General features: G+C 32.9%; 1 protein-coding gene across 1 annotated transcript in view; it reads right to left on the reverse strand.

Annotated features, from left to right (window-relative positions):
* Positions 1 to 23,371, reverse strand: part of LOC140437222 (myrosinase 1-like) — a 41,301-nt gene that overhangs the window by 13,226 nt on the left and 4,704 nt on the right. Inside the window, exons 2-6 of the mRNA XM_072526599.1 lie at positions 13,627 to 13,706; positions 9,002 to 9,202; positions 7,269 to 7,625; positions 3,331 to 3,425; positions 2,975 to 3,271 (exon numbers count right to left, since the gene is read on the reverse strand). Coding sequence (XP_072382700.1) covers positions 2,975 to 3,271; positions 3,331 to 3,425; positions 7,269 to 7,625; positions 9,002 to 9,202; positions 13,627 to 13,706 — 1,030 coding nt within the window. The remainder of the gene's footprint in view (positions 1 to 2,974; positions 3,272 to 3,330; positions 3,426 to 7,268; positions 7,626 to 9,001; positions 9,203 to 13,626; positions 13,707 to 23,371) is intronic.

Consider the following 23,371-nt stretch of genomic DNA (forward strand, 5'->3'; position numbering starts at 1 on the left):
CAAAAAGGGGACTTTTACAGCAGAAGTTTCCTTTTTGCAGTTAACACATAGCCGGCAGTGTAGTGCTGTGCTCGTGTGGGCGCATGTTTTCTCTTCAATACCAGCACGAATACCAGTAGACAACAACGGTGTCCGCGGTAGTTCGACTTGAATTGTTTATAAGAGAGTTAATTACTATTTAAATGGGAATAAACCACAATTAAAGGTTAAATTAGGTTTATTGACGTTTCAATTTCCACTTCAGAAATCGTTCTCAAAATATAAACATTGATATTTATTTTTAAATGCTTGTTAAAATTTATAAAAATTATTGACTTTGCAATTCCTTAAAATGGGGTATAGTTTACCGTTTTTCAATTTTAACTAAAGATATTAATTAGATAACAAAATAAATATGTTTGTATTTTGAGAACGATTTCCGAAGTGGAAATTGAAACGTCAATAAACGTATTTTAACCTTTAATTGTGGCTTATTCCCATTTAAATAGTAATTAATTTAAAATGCCACAAGAAAATAGCTTCAGAACAATATTTATAAGAGAGGTTTTGTTGTATCATCTCTTTGTTTGCATTGCAGATACACCTTGCATAAGAAAAAAGGGTGTTGTGAATTCCTATAAACATGCACGGAATAAATATCGTGATGCAAGAGTTCGCGGCGTTTCTTTTGTGAATGCAGCAGGAAAAGAGATACTAGCTCGTGTTCCCGCCTTAGAATGTGGGTAAGTAGCAGTTTTAGCCATATTACTCTTCAATTTATTGTGCTTTTATTTTGTAACTTAATGTAATAATCATTCGCATTGCATTTTGCTGATATTCTAATACAATTTACTAAGATTATTTAAGTTATGTTAATCTGTCAATTATTTTAAGTTGTTTTAATATCTGCCTCATTTGTGTCAGATGCAAGTTGAAGGGTTTGTCTCACTGGAATGCCGATGAAAAGACCACGCTTCTCTCCATATTCAACAACTTATCCAATAAAGATGAACAGAATGTTTTCTTGCAAGGCCTTAGGCAAGGCCCCAAGGCTTGCGCTGTCCCTAAGCGGCGATTACCCGCTAATAAAAACAAAAAACCTAAATCCAAGACAGTAACGTACAATTTACTTCTCAATGACAGTAGAGTTGCTATTTATAAAAAAGGATTTTTGGCTAGCTTTGAAATCACAATCTGCTTCAAAAACAGCAAACTCCTCGTGATCGACGCGGGAAAAGTAGCAGTAGTAATAATAAAATACCAACTAAAATATTTTCAGAAGTACATAAACACATTGCTTCGTACCCCACACTTAATGTGCAGAAAATTTACGAAATGTACAAAGTTAAACACGCTGATCATAAAATTAGTTACGAATCTGTGGAGATACTTTAAAGAAAATTTTGATCTCAAATTCGGCCCACCTCAGCAAGGCACATGTGTAACTTGTAAAGAGTTAAAGGACTAAAAATCAAAAATAAATTTTTAAGTGACAACGCAAAAAGAGTGGCTGTTGCTGAGTTGCTAGTTCATAAGCGAAGGAGCAAAAAATGTTATAATTACCTCAGAGCAGAACAGGAGGATAAAGATTAAACAGCTGCCGCAATTGCAATAGATTTCATGGCCAACATATCTTTACCTATTATATCTGTGCAATATCTCTACTATTACAGAATATTGTCAGTTAGTATTTTCGGAATTCATAATTTCAAAGATGTAACGATGGTCTGCTATGTTTACCACGAAGGAGAGGGGGCAAAGACCCGAACGAGGTTTTAAGTCTTTTGAGTAATTATATTGAGGTATACATTTTGTGGAGACCCTTACGTAAAAAAGTTGAAAATTTTTGATGATAACTGCGCTGTTCAAAATAAAAACCATCCTATTGCAAGGTTTATCATAACACTTGTTGAACTAGGTAAATTTGACAGCGTTGACAACTCATACATGCTGTGTGATCGAGATTTTGCCCTGATTAAGAGGAAGCTAAAGAAAATTGACAGGCTGTATCTGATAGAAGAAATTCTTAATGTGATAATGAGTGCTTCTAAAAACCCGTCAAAATTTCGAGTACACCTGCTGAGACACGATACTTTTCTCGACTTCAGTAATTAGAGGCCATGTTATTATAAAAAGTGGTTTTGCATTCAACGCGAGCTTACTCTGAAAAACGCCCGTTAATGGCATCCAAGGTTAAAGACATTAGAAACATGCTAAGACTCATCGACGATGACAATATCCCATTTTGGAGGGGGGAGAATGGCACACTGTCCACCAAGTTGACAATTAATACTATCGACTATTTTCTACTCCTAGTTTTTTTACTTATAGAACTGGTACTTTATATTACTAGTTGATTATGCCAAATAAAGGTGTTTTCTGGCAAGTAGTGTTTATATTATTGAATTATTCCTCATAATTTTTATTTGAATTTCAGTTAACTGCGGAAACGGGACTTCTACACAACAATAAAATGTGAAGATTATACAAATATAATTAAAATTATTTACCACTTCTTTACATCATTGTATATAAAGTTATATTGAAAATGTATACCAAGTTTCCCGATTTTAAGTGATTTGGTTACATAATTATTTAGTTTTTACCTTCTCCTGTAAAATTTACTTGTACGTAGATGTCCCCTTTTTGAAGTCAGCAGTTCAAATATACTTTTACTGTTTGTACAATTTTTAAGTTTAGATTTTTATATGTATCTGAACGAATTCTAAAACTTTGTATTTTCGTTAGTATAATATTGTTACGTAATAAATAAATTATCAAAAAATATTTATTTATCTTTCTTTTATACGGGGTCGCCAGGAAACTCGAAATCATGACAGAAAACGTGAATGAAAAAATTTTAAGAAGATATATCCAATATTTCATTAGCTGCAGATTTACGAATATTTGTTTGAATAGGGAATGATTACCTTAAACTTTATCACCTAGTGATAAACTGATTTAATCGAATGATAAATAAAATTTTAAAACAAACCTTTAACCAAGGTGAAGCAGACGAAATCCATTCGTCGGGTTGATACTCATACACGCCGATGTCTGTCTCAGATGTAGGTTCTCCAATTTCTGGTTCGTCAATAGCTCTAACTATACTTGTAGTATATGAATTGAAAGCGAAAAAATCATTTGTTCCCTTAATGTAGTTTATTTCTTCTTGGGTAAATTCAGGAAGACGTGATTTAGCATAACCTTCTAATTTGCTTCGTAAACCTATACGTGATTTCATAATTGGTGGCCAGTCACCGTGATATAGAGCGTGTCCAAATAATCCCCACTGAAATACATAAATTAATGCATTAATTAAATTTTCTGAGACATGAATTAGAAACTTACTGAAAATTGCATCTTTGTTTCAGCTGCAATAATATCATCAGTTTTATTTGTTTCCGGTTCGTACCAGTTTAAATTAAGCACCATTGAAATTTTACCTACAAAAATATTGTAATATTAAATTTAAAGTACAGTTCTCAAAATTAGCTAAATTTGGAAAAATTGCGGTACCGGGTGATCAACTTTTGTGACAAAGTCCGTTATATCTGTTATTATAAAAGGTACCAAAAAAAGTTATTAATAGAAATAGTAGGTAGCTGTAAGCTTTATATTTTAAAATTAGTTTCAAATATACATGGCCTTCCATAACAACAGTGTACCTGATCAAGGATATGTTTTTTAAACGAAACACTCATATTTTATTTTAAATTTAAAATCCGCTTCACTTCCTCGTTACAGAAATACAAAATTATTGTTTTGTGTTGTATAAGGTATTTAAAACGGTACAACCAAATTTCAATAAAAATCGAAAAAGTTGAACACCCTGTATAATTGAACAAAGGTAAAAAAGCAACGTCCTGTTTTGTAGCCACAGTTTTTAAATGCTTTTTAAAATTTATAAAAATTATTGACTTTGCAATTCAGTAAAATGGGGTATAGTTTACCGTTTTTCAATTTTAACTAAAGATATTAATTAGATAACAAAATAAAATGTATCATACATTTTTGCATAATATGTGTACTTAACTTTAATTTTAGTAGTAAAAAATCATCCAGCCTCGAAGCCTTAAAAGTCCACTTATGAACATAGTCCTCTTCCTCGTATTTCCAACTCCGTCTATCTTCCATAAATGTTTCTGCTCCATATGTGAACACTGGGAGAACGCATTGATCAAATGCTTTTCTCTTCAGGCATTTCGGCAGATGAACTACACCCCATTTTACGGTACATTTAAAATCTAATATCAGGTAAGTCAAATTACAGATTTATTATTTGCTCAGGATTTTTAAATGCATCACCCTGTATTTTATAATACCATCATAAACTAAAGTAAATGTAGTTTTATTTGTCGCAAGTATTTTTTATGCTTATACTCAATATTAGGTATTAATTAAATAGTTTTTGATATATTTTAAATTGTAGAGAAAAAAGGAGTAAAATATAGATTGATTCGGTAAAGAAACATATCTTTGATGCAATACTCTTAACTAGACTCTAACTGAAGAATTTGTAACTAAATCTAAAATTTAAAGCTTATAGCTACTTATGGCAACTAGCGATTAGTTAAAATGAAATAGAAAAGTTAAGAGAACAGGTGTCAATTTTGCAGAATGGAAACAAAAATGCTTTTTAAACGAATTACAGATTAAAAAGCGTGTTTCAGCTTGAAGAAAAAAAATAATGTAACCGAAGAAGTACGGCTGACCACAGTTAAACAGGAAGAAGATAATGATCAAGCTTCCCTAGAAAACCTTAAAAATAGTCAAAAGAAATATAATGAGTTAAAAGTCATACTAGAATGGCTTAAAAATGGAGTTAGACCTATTTGGCAGGAAATACCCAAATATAGTGGAACTAAGGCGTACTGGCCTCAATGGGAATCTCTGTATCTTTCCAATGGTCTATTATATCAGAAGTGGGAAAGTCCCGATGGACTATGTACAGTTCAACAAGTACTACAAAATCACACATTAAAAGTGTGTTGCAAGAACTTCATAGCAGCCTTTCTGGAGGACATTTTGGTGTCAAAAGAACACTAGTCACAGTTAGAGATAGATTTCACTGGATCAATTGTCGCCTATATGTAAAAGATTGGTGTAAAAAATGCGATTTATGTAACGGTAGAACATCCTAGAACAAGAAGTCATGGTAAAATGGCACAATATCTTTCCAAGGAGCCTTTTGAATCACTTGCAGTGGACTTTCTCGGTCCACTTTCGGTTACAGAGAGAGAAACCAAGTACTTAATGGTCGTAATCGATTATTATTTAAAAATGCCTAAAATTGCACCCCTTGTAGTAGAAGCATTCTTCACACACGTCGTATTAAGACATGAAGTTTGTTTGAAGTTACATTCTAATCAAGGACGAAATTTTGAATTAAAATTATGGCAGGAAGTAAAAGACAATCTTGGTTATTAAGAAAACCCGCACCAAGCCTCTCCACATCCAATCAGATTAAATGGTCGAAAGACATAATAGAACTGTTTGTCAATAGCTTTCTCTATTTTTGTTAGCCTACAAATAGAAATACCGAATATAAAGCAACCAGTTATTCTTCATCGATGATGATCACCGAAACAGAAATGAAGCTTCCTTAGGATCTTATTTTTGGACGACTGCCTCCCTTAAAGAAGAATGTTCATCCCTGACGTAAATCTAAAATTTGAAAGAAACATTCAAAAAAGTCTTCGAATTTGCTCGTAAAAGTTTGAAGCTTCAACGTGATAAAGCCATAGTCAGGCTCGACATGCATACTACAGGTACAAGAGGTAACCCAGTATAATTATACAATTTCACACGTAAGAAAGGACTTTGTCCGACACTTCAACCAAACTGCTAAGACTTGTACACCATCCAGCAAAAAATAAACGATCTAATCTACTGCATCCAGTTTTCAGATAGAAGTAAACCCTATATATAGGTATAGGTAAATATATAGTGTAAAAAATAGTAAACCCTAGCTTATACCATGTAACTGATCCACCCTGTTGGCTTCAACCGCTCCCTGATAGACTAGTTATTCCAAGCGAATAACTATACGACTAGTAGAGTGTTACGAAAGTTCCGAAAGATTTGAGAATAAGTCCTCTAAACCTAAATAGAACAAATCTAAATCTCAAGTTAAATAAAGTACCTGAGGCGATATTAGACTCAAGGCTTACTTTTAATCAGCAGAGAGAAAAAATCCCCAGTCCCGTTCCCCAGTCCCCTTCCCCTACAGGAAGGGGACTGGCTAAACAGGAAAAATTGGAGAAAACGGTTGAGTGAAGGAATACAGTGAAACCTGTGGAAATCCTTGTATATATATATAGAGAAAAAATGCCTCATGAAAGCATATCGGGTTTAAAATTAGCTGCCTCATGGAAGCATATAGGGTCAAAATAGTAATAAAATATGCATAAGTAACCAAAGATACAGCCAAAAGTGTGATTCTCAAAATTAAGCAAGGTACAAACACTTTCTTGGAATTACATGGGCTCTGAAAAGAAAACAAACAGCAGGTATGGGGTCCTTTTAACCTTCATCCTCATCAAGGATTTATAAAGGGGAGGCGAAAATAAGATATTATAGACTACGAGAAAACCTGAACAACGTAAAGGTTGAATCAGAAGACAGTGACATCATAAATTAAATTGGAAATACCGTATGAATGATAAATTTATTTTGTTTCCAGCCAGACGTATGCTTACTAAAAAAAATGGGATAAATCCATACAATCCAAGATTATACCTGTTATACAAATGGCTCATAATCTGCAAAAGGGTCGGGTGTAGGAATATACAGTAATGGTGTAAATGTAAACATTTATTCCACCAGCAGAATATATCTCTGTATTCCATGTAGAGATTTAAACAATGTTGCATTGTGCAAGAGAAATTAACACAAAGGCTTAAGAACTTAAAGAGGATCAATATATGGAAAGATACTTAAGTCGCTATGTGGACTTAAAGTCACATAGCGACTTAAGTATCTGTATTTGTAGTCAAATACATGGTAAATTGTAAATTGCAGTTAATGGATATACTGCTAATAGGACTGAACTACTGCGAAAAATAACCAGGAATCAGTTGAGTTGTTTTATATGGACTTAAGCTTCAGACTCTGTAGCAGTGAATCTGAAACATCCAACCATATCTTTCATCTCTGAGCCAAACCTTAACTCTATCTATTTTCTCTTTAGCTTATCATAAAATATCTTAACTACGTTATAGTCTAAAATTCATCATTAATCAAAGATCATTTACATATAAAGATAAACTAAACATTTAATTACTTACCATGTTGTCTAGATCTATATTCCTCATCATACAAATGCCAGACTTTAGCATGAGCTCTAAGTAAGTTTGCAACACAGTCATATGCCTTCACTACACCGTCATATATGCAAGATTCGTGTGGTTCATTTATAGTAAACCAGTATTTTACATCGTCTCCAAACTCATCAAAAGCAACTCTCGCAAAATCTCTAAGCCAATCAGGAAAGGAAGCATTGTAGTACCCACCTAAATCATAAAGTACTTGAGGCAGATCTCCATGAATAATTGTTACAAGAGGTTGGATATTGTTAGCTTTTAGTTCAGCTATAAGGTTCTTGTAGTAAGCTACTCCAAGGGGATTGATGTAATCATTGAAACCTTAAATAAAAGTTTTGTTAGTTTTATTTGTTGCTAAATTTTTATATAAACCTTCTTAAATGTATCAATTCGATGGCGAGGCTGTTCAACGTTCTCACGTTGATATGAGTGGTCTAGAGATTTCTTGGTTCAAATCTTGAAAGGAGCCACAAAAACTAAAAGTTTCTCGTAATATGTAGTTCAAAATAAAAAACGGGTTTTTTAATTGAATTATAATACCCTTGGGGATCATGTCATGAATGAAACGTATTCTAGTAAATCAATAAAGTGGTTGACGACTTTCATTTGCCAATTATTGAATTATTGACCGATCAAACCTTTGCAAGTCAACCATTGAATCTATTCTAAATTTAATTAACGCTCTAACTCTGTGCAATATATATATATATATATATATATATATATATATATATATATATATATATATATATATATATATATATATATATATATATATACATATATACATATATATATATATATATACATATTATATATATATATATATATATATATATATATATATATATATATATATATTATGTCGTTTATTAGCTGTCGTATTTTTCTTTTATTATTTATTTAGTTTATTTTATTGTTAGAATAGTGTTTTATAGTCTTCTTAGTCATAATTTTAGTTCAGTTTCTTTATTAATTATTTTTAATTTCGTATAATATAAACACTAAATTTGATATGCCCCGTCCACTATTTCTTCGTAAGAGCCACCTGCGAGCCCAAATTTTAGATGAAAAACGAACATACAATGCTCTGGGTAAAGTATACAACAAAACCTTTTGCTCGCAGGTTTTATTTATCCAACCAAAAACCCGTCAACGAGATATCTCGGGATAGTTATTACACTTATCTTCAACCGTTCAAAAAAAAATATAAATATTGTTTAACATTTTTCAATTTTGCAAAAAGTGAAGAAGTAACTACATTAATAAAAAAATCGGTTTTTTGGGACCGTTTTTGGAAAAATAAATGGTTTGTTAAGGAGTTAAAACGTACTTTTTTTAATAAATCTAATACAGTATTTAAAAATTTTAAAATTAATCTTTATTTATTCCCTAAACATTCATCTTTAAAATTCAAAAATATTAAAGATTAATGTATAGAGAATGGCAGGAGCTTTAAAATGATATCCTATTTGACCCCTATTGTCATCAAAAAATGTTGCGGTCATTCTTACCCTAGCTTAGGGGTCATAATTTAAAATGTATAGAAAATACGTGTCCCTCTAATCAAAAATCTACATGTAGCTGGAATTTTTCAAAAATGTTTTTGCAGGTCTTGATAATGTCTTTTTTTTGTTTTTGTGCCGCCTCACTGTATTATAAAATGAGAAAGGAAAGAACATTAAAGAAATACTTACCATTTGGTAAAATTCTTGGCCAGGATATTGAAAATCGATAATGAGTCGCGCCTAGTTCTTTAAGGAGAGCGACATCTTCTTTGTATTTGTGATAGGAATCACAAGACACATCTGCTGTACTATTATCTGCTATTATAGAAGGTACCATGTGGGTGGCCGTATCCCATACACTGGGACTTTTTCCATCTTCGTTCCATGCTCCTAGAATTATCTGCAGATTAGAGTATAATTGTAGTACACTGATGGCCAAATAAAAATGTAACACCTAGAGGGACAAACTTCTTATTCTTAGGCGACCATTAGAGCCACCCAAACAAAACCTAGATTCTTCACTGAAAGAGACAAAATTTCATTGGCCATTCCAGTTTTCCCGAGCTTTGCATCATTCTCAGCGTCGAGCCTTATGCTGTGGTGTCAAAGGTAACACCATAAGCGGACGGTAAGCTCTGTCCCATTCCAAAAAATCTTTGATTTACTGTTCTTCTTGAGACTACCCTTCCTGTTGCTGCAACTAAATCATCTCTTGTTTGTCTATTTTTGAGAGATGAAGAAGTCTAAGATGGCGCAAATCACAGCCTTGCAATATTCTAGGACGTCTAGACCCTCCATGACGCCGATAAGTCTCATAATTGATCCACCTCCTCCAAAGTCTTAACATCGTTGATGGATTAGCTTCAACTCTTCGTGAAATTTCCTGTAAACCAAAACCAACCACTTTCATGCCTACAATGCGTCCTTTTTTAAAGTCATTTAAATGGAAATTGGCGACAGGCGCGCGAACTCTTGGCATTTTAAATTTTTTGAGTAAATCAAAAACAATCCAAAATGAATAAAAATTACAAATAAGCTAGTTAGTTAGATAAACTTTCTTTTTTTGGTTTTGAAAAAAAAAAGAAAAAAAAGAAGAAAAAACTTCATGTAAAGACAAAATCATCATCATCATTATCATCCAGCCTTCATTTATCACGTTCACTGCTGGACATAGACCTCCCTTAAACTCCTCCATTCTTTGCGATTTTGTGCTCTGTGTTACCAATTTGTAGTGATACGCCTGATGTCGTCAACCCAACGTGTAGGTGGTCTTCCTCTACTACATTTGTCTACTCTTGGCCTCCAATTTGTAGTTTTGCTCGTCCACTTAAGTCCACCAAGGCAAGATATCGAGGTAAAAACTTTATCACATATATTTTTAGATAAGACTTACAAAGAAATACTTTTGATCCAAATAAATAATGGTATAGAAAGTGTTGCATTTTTTTGGCCATCAGTATATATAATTTATTTAAACAGTACCAAGTAGTAACCAGCAATAGTACTAAAAAATAATTAACATTTCTAATAATTTAGTTACAATCCAGTTGTAGTTAATATATAACGCAATGAGACAACTATCAAATTTTATTTGAAGAAATACAGGTACTTAGTACTTGATCATACTACCATCTAAGGATATTTAAAAAACCTATAGAAATTTAAAAACACCTGATTAACTCGGAAAAAACAGGGTCTGTATTTAAACAGAATATGGATCTCAACACCTCTCATCAGACTCATAAAATATTGAAAAACCGATTCGGACAAACTGTTAGATCCCAGAAAATAGGTCCCAATACGAACTACCAAGTTAAAATACACTTTGGAGAAAGACTCTCACACTACAGAACTAGATTTAAAAAACATATTACGAAGACAACTGCAAATCACAAAACTTGTATTAACGTTTTTCAAAAGCTATATCTAGCACTACATTAGGTTATTTAGCGTTTAACATTTTAATTGGCAGTACTAGGCCAGATATACTCCGTCGCTCAATACTACGCACCGGTGTGAATCAACAGCTCTAATAATCAACCATGTGATGTTCAACTTAACCAATTTATGCGTAATATTGTATGACATAAAATCAGGGCCACTCATACTTATTGGAATATTACAGCTCTGACTGTAGTTACAGTATAGACTTTAAAATCATAAAATTTACTAGTGGGTATTTAAAGGCATTGGGTCCTCTTAGTGGTCCTCATGGTACACATCTAAATGTGGTGAGTGATGTAAGGTATCTTGGATATTAGACTTGAGGCTTACTTGGAATCAGCAGATTACACGAAGAACCAAGACAGCGGTAACTTCATTAATGATAGTCAAATACACTCATAGAAGAACGAGAAATCTAAAACCAGATACGTTATATTGGATTTATAACATGGCATTAAAACCAATAAATACATATGCATCAGTGGTATGGGGGCCAAAGGTGCAGCAAAAAAGTGTCGTCCTCAAACTTAGAAAGGTACCAATACTTTATTGTCTTGTAATCACAGGAGCTATGAGAAGGGTCACACTAACGGTAACTATAGAGGTCCGACTGTACCTTTACACATAGTTATAAGCGGGTAGGCGAGAATGGAATTTTTGGGATAAGACTTCGAGGAAATCTGAGCAACGTTACTGTTAAATCATTACATAGTTACGTCATAAATTAAATTAGAGTGCCGAATGGATGATAATACCTAACCATATAGTACCCAGATATAGGCCTATAGTACCTTTCTAGTAGACATTTGCTCACGAGAGGGATGTAGCAGAGAAAATACTCGACCTAAACTGCTGGATTATACCTGATGCATAAACAGGTGCAAAAGAGTCTGGTGCACGAATATTCAGTAGTGGAGAAAATTCATTTCTATTTCATTGGGAAAAAATATATCTCTATATTTCAGGAAGATATTAATGCAATCTTGCACTGTATAGGACAACTAAGGTGGATTTTAAGTTAGCGTGGAAATGCCGAGAGGAACTGGACAAACTGGCCAAAAAATATCAGTGTCACTGATCAAACATTAGTACAGCTTATATGGGGTGTACGTCACCGAAGTATACACGGTAATGCAAGAGCTAATAAACTTGCTAGAAGAACATCATCTACAAAATACTTTGGTCCAGAACCAGCTGTGTGAATTTCAATAAGCATCGTCCGCGATTAAAAAAAGTCTGGATCCGAAGGCAACATAACTCTCACTGGGAAAACATATCCGGTCAAATACATAGCAAAATGGATATTGAACGGACATGCAGAAAACAAGTAGGAATCAGCTTAGAGTTATAATAGTCCCTTACTGGACATGCACCAGTTAATGGACACCTGCATATAATGTAACTGTCTTATAAAGACTTAGCTGCAAACTCTGTAACAAAGGACTTGATAGGGTCAACCATATCTCAGGCAGTACGAATGGTTTACAAAAATAATATTATATATTGGTGTATATTATTATTAGATGTTGTGTGTGTGTGTGTGTTTGGTGAGTTGGCTTGGAAACTAGTCCTTTAGCCACAGAATTGTAATGTAAGATATTAGTTTTTAAATAATGTAACCAACTTTAAATAAAAAGTTAAATATTAGTTCGTATACTTCTCTACTATCTAAGGAGAGTAAATGGGTGATGTTTATGGGAGTCTGAATTTTAAGTTCTGATAGTTTTGAATACAGCTGATCTGTTTCATACCTATGTTTATCGCACTTAAAAAGAATATGGTTGATGTCACATTGTGATATATTATCGCATGAGCATACCCCAGAAGGGATAATATTTAACTTAGCCAAGTGAGCTGGGAATGCACCGTGATTAGTTTTCAGTCGAGTAATTGTGGCTGTCAACTTCTTTGGCATTGCATATTTGAAAATATAGTCAACATCTTGTGGTAGGGTAGGGTGGATAGTATAATATTGATTATTTGAATTCGTTGCTATGTTTTTCCATTTTTCTTTCCAATTTATAAAAATTTTGTTATAATAATGTTGTTGTAAGTCCTCCAATGTAAATATGGGAATATAGAGTCCAACATGGGTCGCATCTTTAGCAAGCTGATCAACCAGTTCATTTCCCTCGATACCTATATGACTTTTAACCCAAATAACTGTTATATCTTTATTACAGTTATTTGGGTTAAAAGTCATATAGGTATCGAGGGAAATGAACTGGTTGATCAGCTTGCTAAAGATGCGACCCATGTTGGACTCTATATTCCCATATTTACATTGGAGGACTTACAACAACATTATTATAACAAAATTTTTATAAATTGGAAAGAAAAATTATTAGATATTGGTGTATGTATTTAAAATTTATTAGAACGTTGATCATGATGAAAATTTAACTGCACAACAAGAAACACATTAGTATGCTTCACTGTCAACCACCCTGTAACCTGTAAGCAATCACCTAAACAAATACTTTGAAGCTAAATATATACCTAAGATAACAAAGATATGGATGAATCATGAAATGCGAGAAGTATTAATCAAAACATTTAGTATATGAAGCTGTGAGTATATATTGACAGAATAAAACAGAAATCACTTAATAGCGATGACAATCTAGATACTAAGTAAAAGATCTACAGATAAACCGGAGATATAAAGAAACAATTGGGTAGGTGATGTAAGTAAGATGATGATATATGCAGATAAGAAAAATGGCGAAGAGAGTGTAACAATTATAATAACCTAAAAACTATGTTCAAATAAAAAGAATTACTGTCTCTACTGAGGTATAGTACAAGTATGTATGTGTGTATGTGTGTGTGTGTGTGTGTAAATTTATAAATGTACCTATGCATCTTACCTTCAATTTGAAATGCAGCAGTTGCACATCCAAACATAAAATCGGGTGGAAAACGTTTATTATTCAGTGCATCTGAAAATCTAAAAACGACAATAGATATTAGTTACCTGACTCGGAATCCAAACCAAAGTAAAATATTAAATGTAATTAGTAGTAAAATATAGGGAACACGCTAAGAAGTAATTAAATTATATTTGGAATTACAAAATGAACGTTTAAAAGGGGATTATTAAATGAATACATATAAAATAATAGAGCCAAATAATAGAGCTCACAATAATAGAGCCAAAATTAAGCACCTCATTTGAAAAAGATTTAATAAAATCTTTAAGAAATAGAGGAAAAATAAAACAAAACTAAAAGCTAGATACAGAGAACCTTTAAGACATGGTTCATAAAACATAGAAAAGTCAAGCAATTGCCAGAAAAAATGCTAAAAAACGTAGAAAAATAATACCTTGCTACAATATTTAAGAAAAATGATATATAGCATCCCGCAAAGAAAGTTCCTTTCCACCCGGCTTAACTTCTCAACTTGGCTGGAAACGAACTTCCTGCGGAGTATTTCAACACCCTAGTGACGTCACTAAGATATCGCAGATATTATCCATCTGCAAATCAAAAATACTCAATCAAAAGAACCGTTCCCACATGTATAGCTGATAACATGCAAAGGTACTCCTCAATACGGCATGACTAACAACCTTCCTCGCCCACTCTGACTACTGATTACTTCTTCTTAGCAAACCACTCGTCTTCCCAATCACTCCTTTCAAAAACACAAAAATTACATTCGTAGAGTGATGTCTGCGCTTGGCCAATTTCTCTTTGAAGAGACGCTCCACCTAAACGAGGTTTAAATAACGGTAATCTCTCTCAGCAAGATCAATTTTCTTGTTCTTGTGATGTCATGACAAATTTGGACGTAGGCCGTTCGTTTGCAGAGTAAGCTGTAAAGATCACTTTATCCACTCTTACATGACTGAATTATTATTTATGTTGGTTTGTTTTTAAATTTTAATTTGGGTTTTGCGTAACTTGGATATTGCCATATTTTTTAACCTATTATTAAATTTAGGAATTGTAATGAGTAAGAGAAGTCAAAGTTTTATAGAATTTTTTTTTGGGAGCTCCAAAATTTTTTTCCGAGGTTTTGGGAGTGTTTTACAATGAATGTAACATGCTTAATTTGTCGTCAGATCCAATTTTAATTCTTAAAAATATTTTATAATAATTTTAAAATAGACACTCAATGTTTATGGGAGCAGTAGGCACGTCCAATTTTCGTTGATATAAATTATTGGCAAACATTTTGATTTTTAAGTCTTAGGTTTTTGTGCGTTTTGAACTAAGTTTTGAACTAAGGCGTTGGTAAATAATTTAGATTTTCAGTTCTTTTGTTGCAACAATGAGTTTTTGTTTTTTTCTCTTGTATAAAAACGCAGTTAAAGCCCGGGAAAATGACAACGATATTTTTTCTGTATTCCTTAATGCATGTTATGAATTTTACCTTTCACAAAGATTGTAGTCTCGTTCACAGCAAACCAGACGTATGTCCAATACTAGAGTTTTTACCTTTTTTATGGTTGTAAACGCAATTAACGGCATTTTTTAAATGCGATCTGTTCTACTCTTTTTATTTCAGTTGCATGTAGACATAGTGTTACGAACATGCATTCGACGTAGCCCATATAACGGTTACATCTCGGGACGACGAGAAGCTTCCGGATGTATCGAGCGCGGGAGAGACCGACCCGTCAAAGAGGTGGACTAATTCTAGTACATAATGTCATCAAGTGCCACCAATCACGCACTTCGATGTTCATCGCCCTTTCTTCTGGAACATATAATTAAATTTAATTGGTTGAGAAATGAAAAAGTTTCATATAAAAGTTAATTTATCTTTAAATATGGGACATTTTCGGATCTCAAGTCAGTTGTGATAGTAGTGTCTAACTCATGGTTTTACCCGTGTAGGGTAGCTCCCTAGAGCACTTTGCTCGAAGGGCTCTGTTTCTTTCTAAGACTCTGAAGCTGAGTTTTTTTCTTCTTAGAAAGAATGTGTTTTATTTCAACCACCTAATAAAACCACAATGGCATTGTCTCTTCAAGATAATGCCACAATAAGAGCGTACCGGCCAACTACGCAATATAACACCATATTGCGCAATAGTTGGATAAATTAATAAACATGGAAACTTGCACCAAGTTGCAATCAGCTTTTCATACGTTTATTAATTACACCGGAGACGACAATAACAACTTTTATATACAGGGTGGCGCACCGAAAACGAAACAGATGCATTTACTGGCAGATGATTCCTTTAAAAAAAAAACGCTTGGACCCGTCGATTTTGTTATCGAGGGGGAAACAAAATTGGCATAAAATCACATTAACATTTGCAGTCCCCTAAGCGGGGGTGGCACCATCCCTAAAATCTTAAATAGAAAGGGGGGTCGAATGATCCATCATTTAAAAGGTCTTTCAACTCCCTTTATAATGATGTAAAATTCATGTACTTCAATTCAGTAGTTTTGGAGATTTATTGATTTAAAGTTTAAATACATCATCGTAAGAGGAGATCAATACATAGCAGCAAAGTTGTAAAAAAATAAAGAATGAACTGACCTGTCAGCCGAGTAAATTTTGAAAATGACCACCATTACTTTCCATGCAATAATAAAGATTTTGCTGAAAACGTTGCCGGACATTTTGCAATATTTGAGGAGTAATTTGATGGCACTCATTCACAATTCTTTGTCGTAAATCTTCTAAGGATGTTGGCTGAGTAGCATAGATTTTGCTTTTTAAGTAACCCCACAAAAAGAAATCCAAAGGTGATAAATCTAGCGATCTTGGGGGCCATTCAACGGCACCTCTTCTACCAATCCATTGACCTGGAAAGGTCTGATCTAAATAATGCCGAACTCTTAATGCGTAATGTGGTGGGGCACCATCCTGTTGGAACATCAACATATTCTCAACGTATCGACCATCATTCTGATTTTCAATTATATCTGTTAGCGCAGGATCTATGGCATTTCACCAGTCAAATTTCCAGGTAAGAAAAAAGTACCAACCAAATGATCGCCAAAAATGCCAGCCCAAACATTTAATTTTTGTGGTTGCTGTGTGTGTACCTCATGGTAAATTCTGGGATTAGAGTCCGACCAATATCGACAATTATGACGATTTACTCGCCATTTAAAAAAAAGCAAACGTTAAATAAAAATTGTTCATCGTTTGTAATTCGTTTACTCATAACTTCACAAAATTCTAATCGCTTATCAAAATCGTCTTCATTAAGTTCTTGTACAAGGTGAATTTTATACGGATGAAAATTATGGGCCTTTAGAATCCGTTGGATAGTACGTCGACTAACACCACACGAAGTTTGCAATTTGCCGGTACTTAATGTAGGATCTACAATAACTTGCCCTAAAACCCCCACTTCTGTTGCTTCGTTCCTTATAGGATTTTCAATATTACGTTTTTTATTGGCGACTGATTCAGTTTCCCGAAATTTAGCTACAAGTTCTAGAACATATTTTCGGTGCACATTATTGTTCTCATGTCGCCCATTAAAAATTTGTGCTGTTCTATTTATTTCAATCATTTCAACCCTTTCTGCCGTGGAATATACCATGGGTAATTTATGTATAAAGCAATAAATGATATTTTAACAACAAAGATTGGTCAAATCAATCGCAAACTAATGTACTATTTCCTATTTAAAATAAGTACGTGGCATTCTCTACTTATCTTTCTTCAAGAAACAACTTTTTTTGTCACAAAGGACACTTCAGTTGCTATTTTTATTATTAATAAACCATGGGCGTAGTAAATAAAAGCATTTACTTATCAAGAAAATGCTTTTACTCAAATTTCTTCTGAAATAAGTACAAACTAATTTGATGTACCTATTAAAGTCTACTTTAAACTTTAAATCAATAAATCTCCAAAACTACTGAATTGAATACATGAATTTTACATCATTATAAAGGGAGTTGAAAGACCTTTCAAATAATGGATCATTCGACCCCCCTTTTCATTTAAGATTTTAGGGATGATGCCACCCCCGCTTAAGGGGCTGCAAATGTTAAAGTGATTTTTTGCCAATTTTGTGTCCCCCTCGAAAACAAAATCGACGGGTCCGAGCGTTTTTTCAAAAAAGGAATTATCTGCCAGTAAATGCCTCTGTTTCGTTTTCGGTGCGCCACACTGTATAAGTAGACCTTTTATGAGTTAAAGTTAGTTGATAAGATATTTTCGTGCTGTAAATTTCTAAATAAATATATTTATATAAATTAAAAACCGCTCGTTTTATTTAAAAACGGTACTATAGTATATAACTTGAAGAACTTCATGCGACTAGTAAAAGTTTTTAAAAGTCTAAGGTTTTATGTTTTTCTTGAAGATGGGTAATAATATTCCATTGTGCCAATTGTGGACCAAATTTGGTCATCTATATTGATTTACAGAATTTCTTCTACCCTATAATAAAAACTATTCTTTGGTTGTTAATTTTATTTAATGTTTTTATTTTTGATAGACTCTGTAATGTAACTGTCAAAGTATACAACTACGCCATATTTCAAGTTCCCGTGACATTGATTGATAAAACCAATATGATTAATGTAAGCAATTGTAGTGGATATAATATGTAATTAATATACTTAATATATATTTTTATTTAATGCAAAAATATACATTTTTTTTCTATTTAATTATGAAATGCGCTTAACTTATACAAGCTAACATAATGTGCAACACATTTAAATATTACGACCTTATAATATCTTTAATTAACAAAAACATTTTTCCATAAATTTAAAAATACTCTGAGACATACAATTTGTAAAAAAGGTATTTGAAAGGAATTACAGCATTGAATATTTTCCTTTGTTAGGAACTATTAAAAACGAGCTATTACGAAAAAATGTTTAAAAGATAGTATGACCAAACAGAGTATTTGGAATGTCCGTTTAAAGCTAGAGTTACTTTAAATAAAATGACAACTTTGGATTGTGAATTTATTGTGAAAACTTTTGTTTCAATATTCGATATTAAAGACTAATGGGTACATAGATGGAAATGCATGCAGTATAATTAGGCTAGGATGGATGAAGTGGAAAGAAGAGAGTGTGTTGTGGGACAGAAGAATCCCAATGAAACAGAAAGGAAAATTCTATGACACTGACGTAAGATCAGCTATGATGTATATAACTGAATGTTTGGTAGTTAAAATAAAGTTGGGTAAAATAAAGAGGAAAAAGATTGCATGAGAATGCTTAAATAGATAAGTGGAAGGACAAAAGAGGATAAAATTAAGTAGTAAAAGTCTAGGGGTGCCACTAAATAATTACAAAATGAGAGAGCATAAGTTATGATGGTTTGGGCATGTTCAAAGTCGGGACGCTAATCTAATTCGGGCCCGAAACAACAAATTGCTGAATTACAAGTTTCTGGAGGGTGAGGATGAACAAAAGAAATCTGGGGGAGACGCTTATGCAGGAGATGTCCGTGAAGGGACTAAAATTGGTATGGTCCAAAATAGGAACTTATGGATAAATGTAATTAGGGAAACCAACCTCGCATAGAGATGAGGGCAAAGAGAATAAAGTTGAGAACTGGTGATACAATGTAGCCTCTGACACCCTATACTTTGAAAATAATATTTTTGGACTTTACTTTACCGAAACTGTTTTCATATGGGTTTTTAAATAGTAAAATCTATAAGGTAAAAGAAATAATAAATTAGACTTACTCACAATCAATTTAATTTAACTAATCAGACGACCGGTTTCGCTTTCTACAATATGCAAAGCATCTTCAGGTCACGATACAAAGTTAAATAAATGCTGAAAATAATAAACCCATATTAGGGTGTTGTCTATTAAAGATAAAATAAAGATAGATGATATAAATTATATAAATTACAGTAATTATGCCAATATTACATGTCTGTGGTTTTTCAAAATGAATAAGATGTTTAAGCAGACAAGGTAAGACCCACAAATTGGTAAAATAGTCTATTAAACTGTAATGAATTAATAAATAAACAAATAAATAAAACATTACTTACATGCCGGTACTCTATTAATTGATGGTTGAAAGAACATGGTTCAAACTATCTTGTATTGTTGATTGGAGAACTCGAGTCAACTATTGTAATTATTTAACAGTAAACAGGGAAGTTCTTGAGGAGACAGATTTTATCCAATGAAGTAGAGATATGTGAAATGTAATTGTTTATTTGATGAAAGTAATGTTCTATACCATTAAGTTCTTTAAAGTTATTTATATTTATTCTGGAGATATATTTATGAAATGTGTGTTAAATAACATGATGATGCAGATTGACTACCGAATAAATTTGTAACGGCGAATGCGTGTATAGAAGTGTAACTTCTACCGGCAGTCCCACCGGACTGCCACGCCCTTTTTTTTATGATTAATGTTTTCTTCCTCCCGAATAAAACCACTATACTGACAAAATTAAAAAAACATACACACATTTTTTTGACCAGTAGTGTATATGGTTATATTAGAATAAAAAAGTATGGATACCTATATATGATTGGGATAAAGTATGGAAGCAACTAAATATCTTCGAAACAAGAAAGACGCTATTGATGATACATAACCCATCTGACACTATGTTTTTGGTTACTACTCTACTTCCGATATAACCTATTTAATTTAAATCAGACACAACGTATGTTTTTACATATTTTAAAATAACTTGTTATTCCTAATTTTTTTTTTAAATCGCTTCAAATGATAAAATCCACGCCGTTCACCTCCTGACAGTGTGCAAGCCTATTATTAAATTCGTGAGTCACTCGTTCCAATACATATCTACGTATTAGTTCACATTCATCAATAATTCTTTATTTTAAATATTGCAAACGTCATTTCACCTCAAAGAACCCCGTCACACCAAAGAAAAAAATCTAACTAGTTAAGATCCGGAGAACGAGTAGGTGACTCTATAGATCCTCTATGTAGAATACATCAATTTGGAATATTCACTTACAAAAAATTTTCAACCCGTCGATAATAGTGGGAAGTGCTTTGTCTGGTTGAAACCAAAAATTTTGTGATATATGTTTTTTTACAAACAATAATCGCTTTAATCACTTGGGTCATTAGTGACATTAGTTATTACATTATATTAAATTATACAAAGATGTATCTTTAAGAAAGCTAATTAAGTTTTTGGTATTTAAAGGTTCACCTAATACTGTTTTTAAATCACTGAAAATATTGTAACTATTTTCCACAACATTTTAGGAGGTGTTTAACAATAATGTGTTCTTGACAATATTCAAACACTGGAATGTCTTCCTTAGTCATTAGGTGATTACGCGTTATATTGGTATGACCTAATCGAAGTCGAGCAATTTTGACTTGGTAAGCTCTTTTTAGATTTACTAGGCGCCACGTTTCACTGTGAATTGGAGTTGCAGATTGTTTAAATTTCTTCACACTCTTTCATAGAATGGTAAATCGAACTAACTTTTTTTTATAAGTTTCTAGGTAACAGTGCGTAAGTGTATTTCGAAGCACTGGGTGGCATTTGGTACTGGCGACTGGTGATGCAAACAAGAGGCATAAATACTTCCTTTGCACGATAAGAGGTGGTTCTCCTGGAAGGCGTTGGAAATTTGTAACTGATGTTATTCTAAACTGTAGCAATGCGAAGTACTGTGTTTTAAATGATTTTAATTTGCTTGGTAACATATTTTTTAGCATATACCATACTCTATTTTTTTATCTAACGAGTAACTTATAAATATTTATTATTGTGGTTTCGTCAGTTCCGCATTTTTTATTTAATAATGTTTTCATTTCATTTCAATTCATTTTAGCAAGACTTTAATTTCTGAAATATGTTGTTTCTATGTTAGTTTTTGGTCGAATATCATTCCGAGAAAATTAATTTTGTCTGAAAATGTGAGCGGCTCGCCATACAGTTTTAAAGGTGTTCTTTGGAGCCGGTGTCTTCTTGAGAAAAGGATACATCTTGTTTTTAGTGGAGAGAATTGCACGCCTGCTGACGTGTGGACCATATCTCTAGTTTATAAATAGATTCTTGTAAGTATGTTTGAATCATTTTACATTCTTGTCCTTTGCAAATAGAACCAAATCGTCAGCAAATAGGCTTCCCTTAACTAGCGGGGAACAGTGATCCAGTATATCGGTTGATAGCCACAAGAAAAAGAGTTGGGCTAAAACTGATCTCTGAGGTGTTCCGTTTTTCTCATTTTTTTTGTTGTCTCTTGATTAGTTGCAAAACCTTCGTGTATCTCTAACTCTAAATCTAGTAAGTTGTCTACGCATGATCTATTTTGACGGAACCCACTTTGGAGGGGAATAAAATATATTTCTTGTTTGCAAAGGATTAATAATGGAAGGGAAAGTGGAAGGAAGAAGAGGTCCAGGAAGAAGAAAATGCTCCTGGTTGAAGAATGTAAGAGACTGGACAGGCATGGACACACATTCGATACCAAGAACAGCTGAAGATAGAGAGCAATTTGTTGTAGTTATAGCCAACCTTCAGTAATGGAGAAGGCACCTTAAGAAGAAAGGATTAATAGTCCTTTGTTTATATTTTTTTCTAGAACTTTACATGATATATTAGTGAGTGATATAGGATGGTACGAGTCGATGTTAGTTCTGTCTTTGTTGGGTTTGAGCAGAGGAATTATAATGCTGTCTGGCCATTCAGATGGAAAGACCTGATTTGTCCAAATATAATTATACAATTTTAACAGCCAAGACATTTTACTTTGTGGTAGGTTTAACAAAAAAATAATGGTATACCGTCTGGACCTGGAGCAGATTTTTTAGTTGACATTAGGGCATCTCTAAAGTCTTGCATTGTAATCGATACATTCAGCATGTTATACTCGTGAGAGTTACTCCAACTTTGTTTTTTCTGAACTTTGTTTCTTAAGCTCCGGTCCGGTGAATAGTAATCTTTATTTGAATAACGATATATAAATGGCCGACTGACTACCCGTTTGAATTCTAAATCTACCATCTACCATCTACCATCGTTTAACAGATTTAGGTTGTGTGAGGCCATACTAAATTCCACTATCTTGACTCTAGCGTTAGATTTTGTTAAACCAAATACGGCATTAGATGCGTCATGTGTCATTATACTCTCATGTACAGTTTTGTGAATATCGTCTTTCTCGTTTCAAAGCTATTTACTTGGTTCCATACTTTATCCCAACCCTGTTTATCTAAATAATATATATATATATATATATATATATATATATATATATATATATATATATATATATATACATATATATATATATATATATATACACATATGTCCAAAAGTTTGGAATATTGGAATATTTCATCTTTTTATTGATTTTTATATATAAAATCTTCTGAATAGTTAAACATCATTTTGTTTCAATTCTCAACAATACTAAATAAATCTCAAAACCAGATAAACGATATGCGAAAAAATATTTATTTTCTTGGAGTGAAAAACTTACAATGTAGAACTTACATTTAAAAATAAATTAGTATAGAAAAAAATAATTTTTAATAAAACTAATAATAAGTATTTCCTCCATTGGCCTGTATGCAAGCCTGTAGGCGATTTGGAATGCTGCCGATTAACTGGTCGAGCTGGGCTTGGGGAATTCTATCCCACTCTTCACGAGCAGCATCTTTAAGTTCTCGAAGTGTAATAGGGGGATTGTTTCGCTT

The sequence above is a fragment of the Diabrotica undecimpunctata genome, chromosome 3, assembly GCF_040954645.1.
Source record: "Diabrotica undecimpunctata isolate CICGRU chromosome 3, icDiaUnde3, whole genome shotgun sequence".
Classification (NCBI taxonomy): Eukaryota; Metazoa; Arthropoda; class Insecta; order Coleoptera; family Chrysomelidae; genus Diabrotica; species Diabrotica undecimpunctata.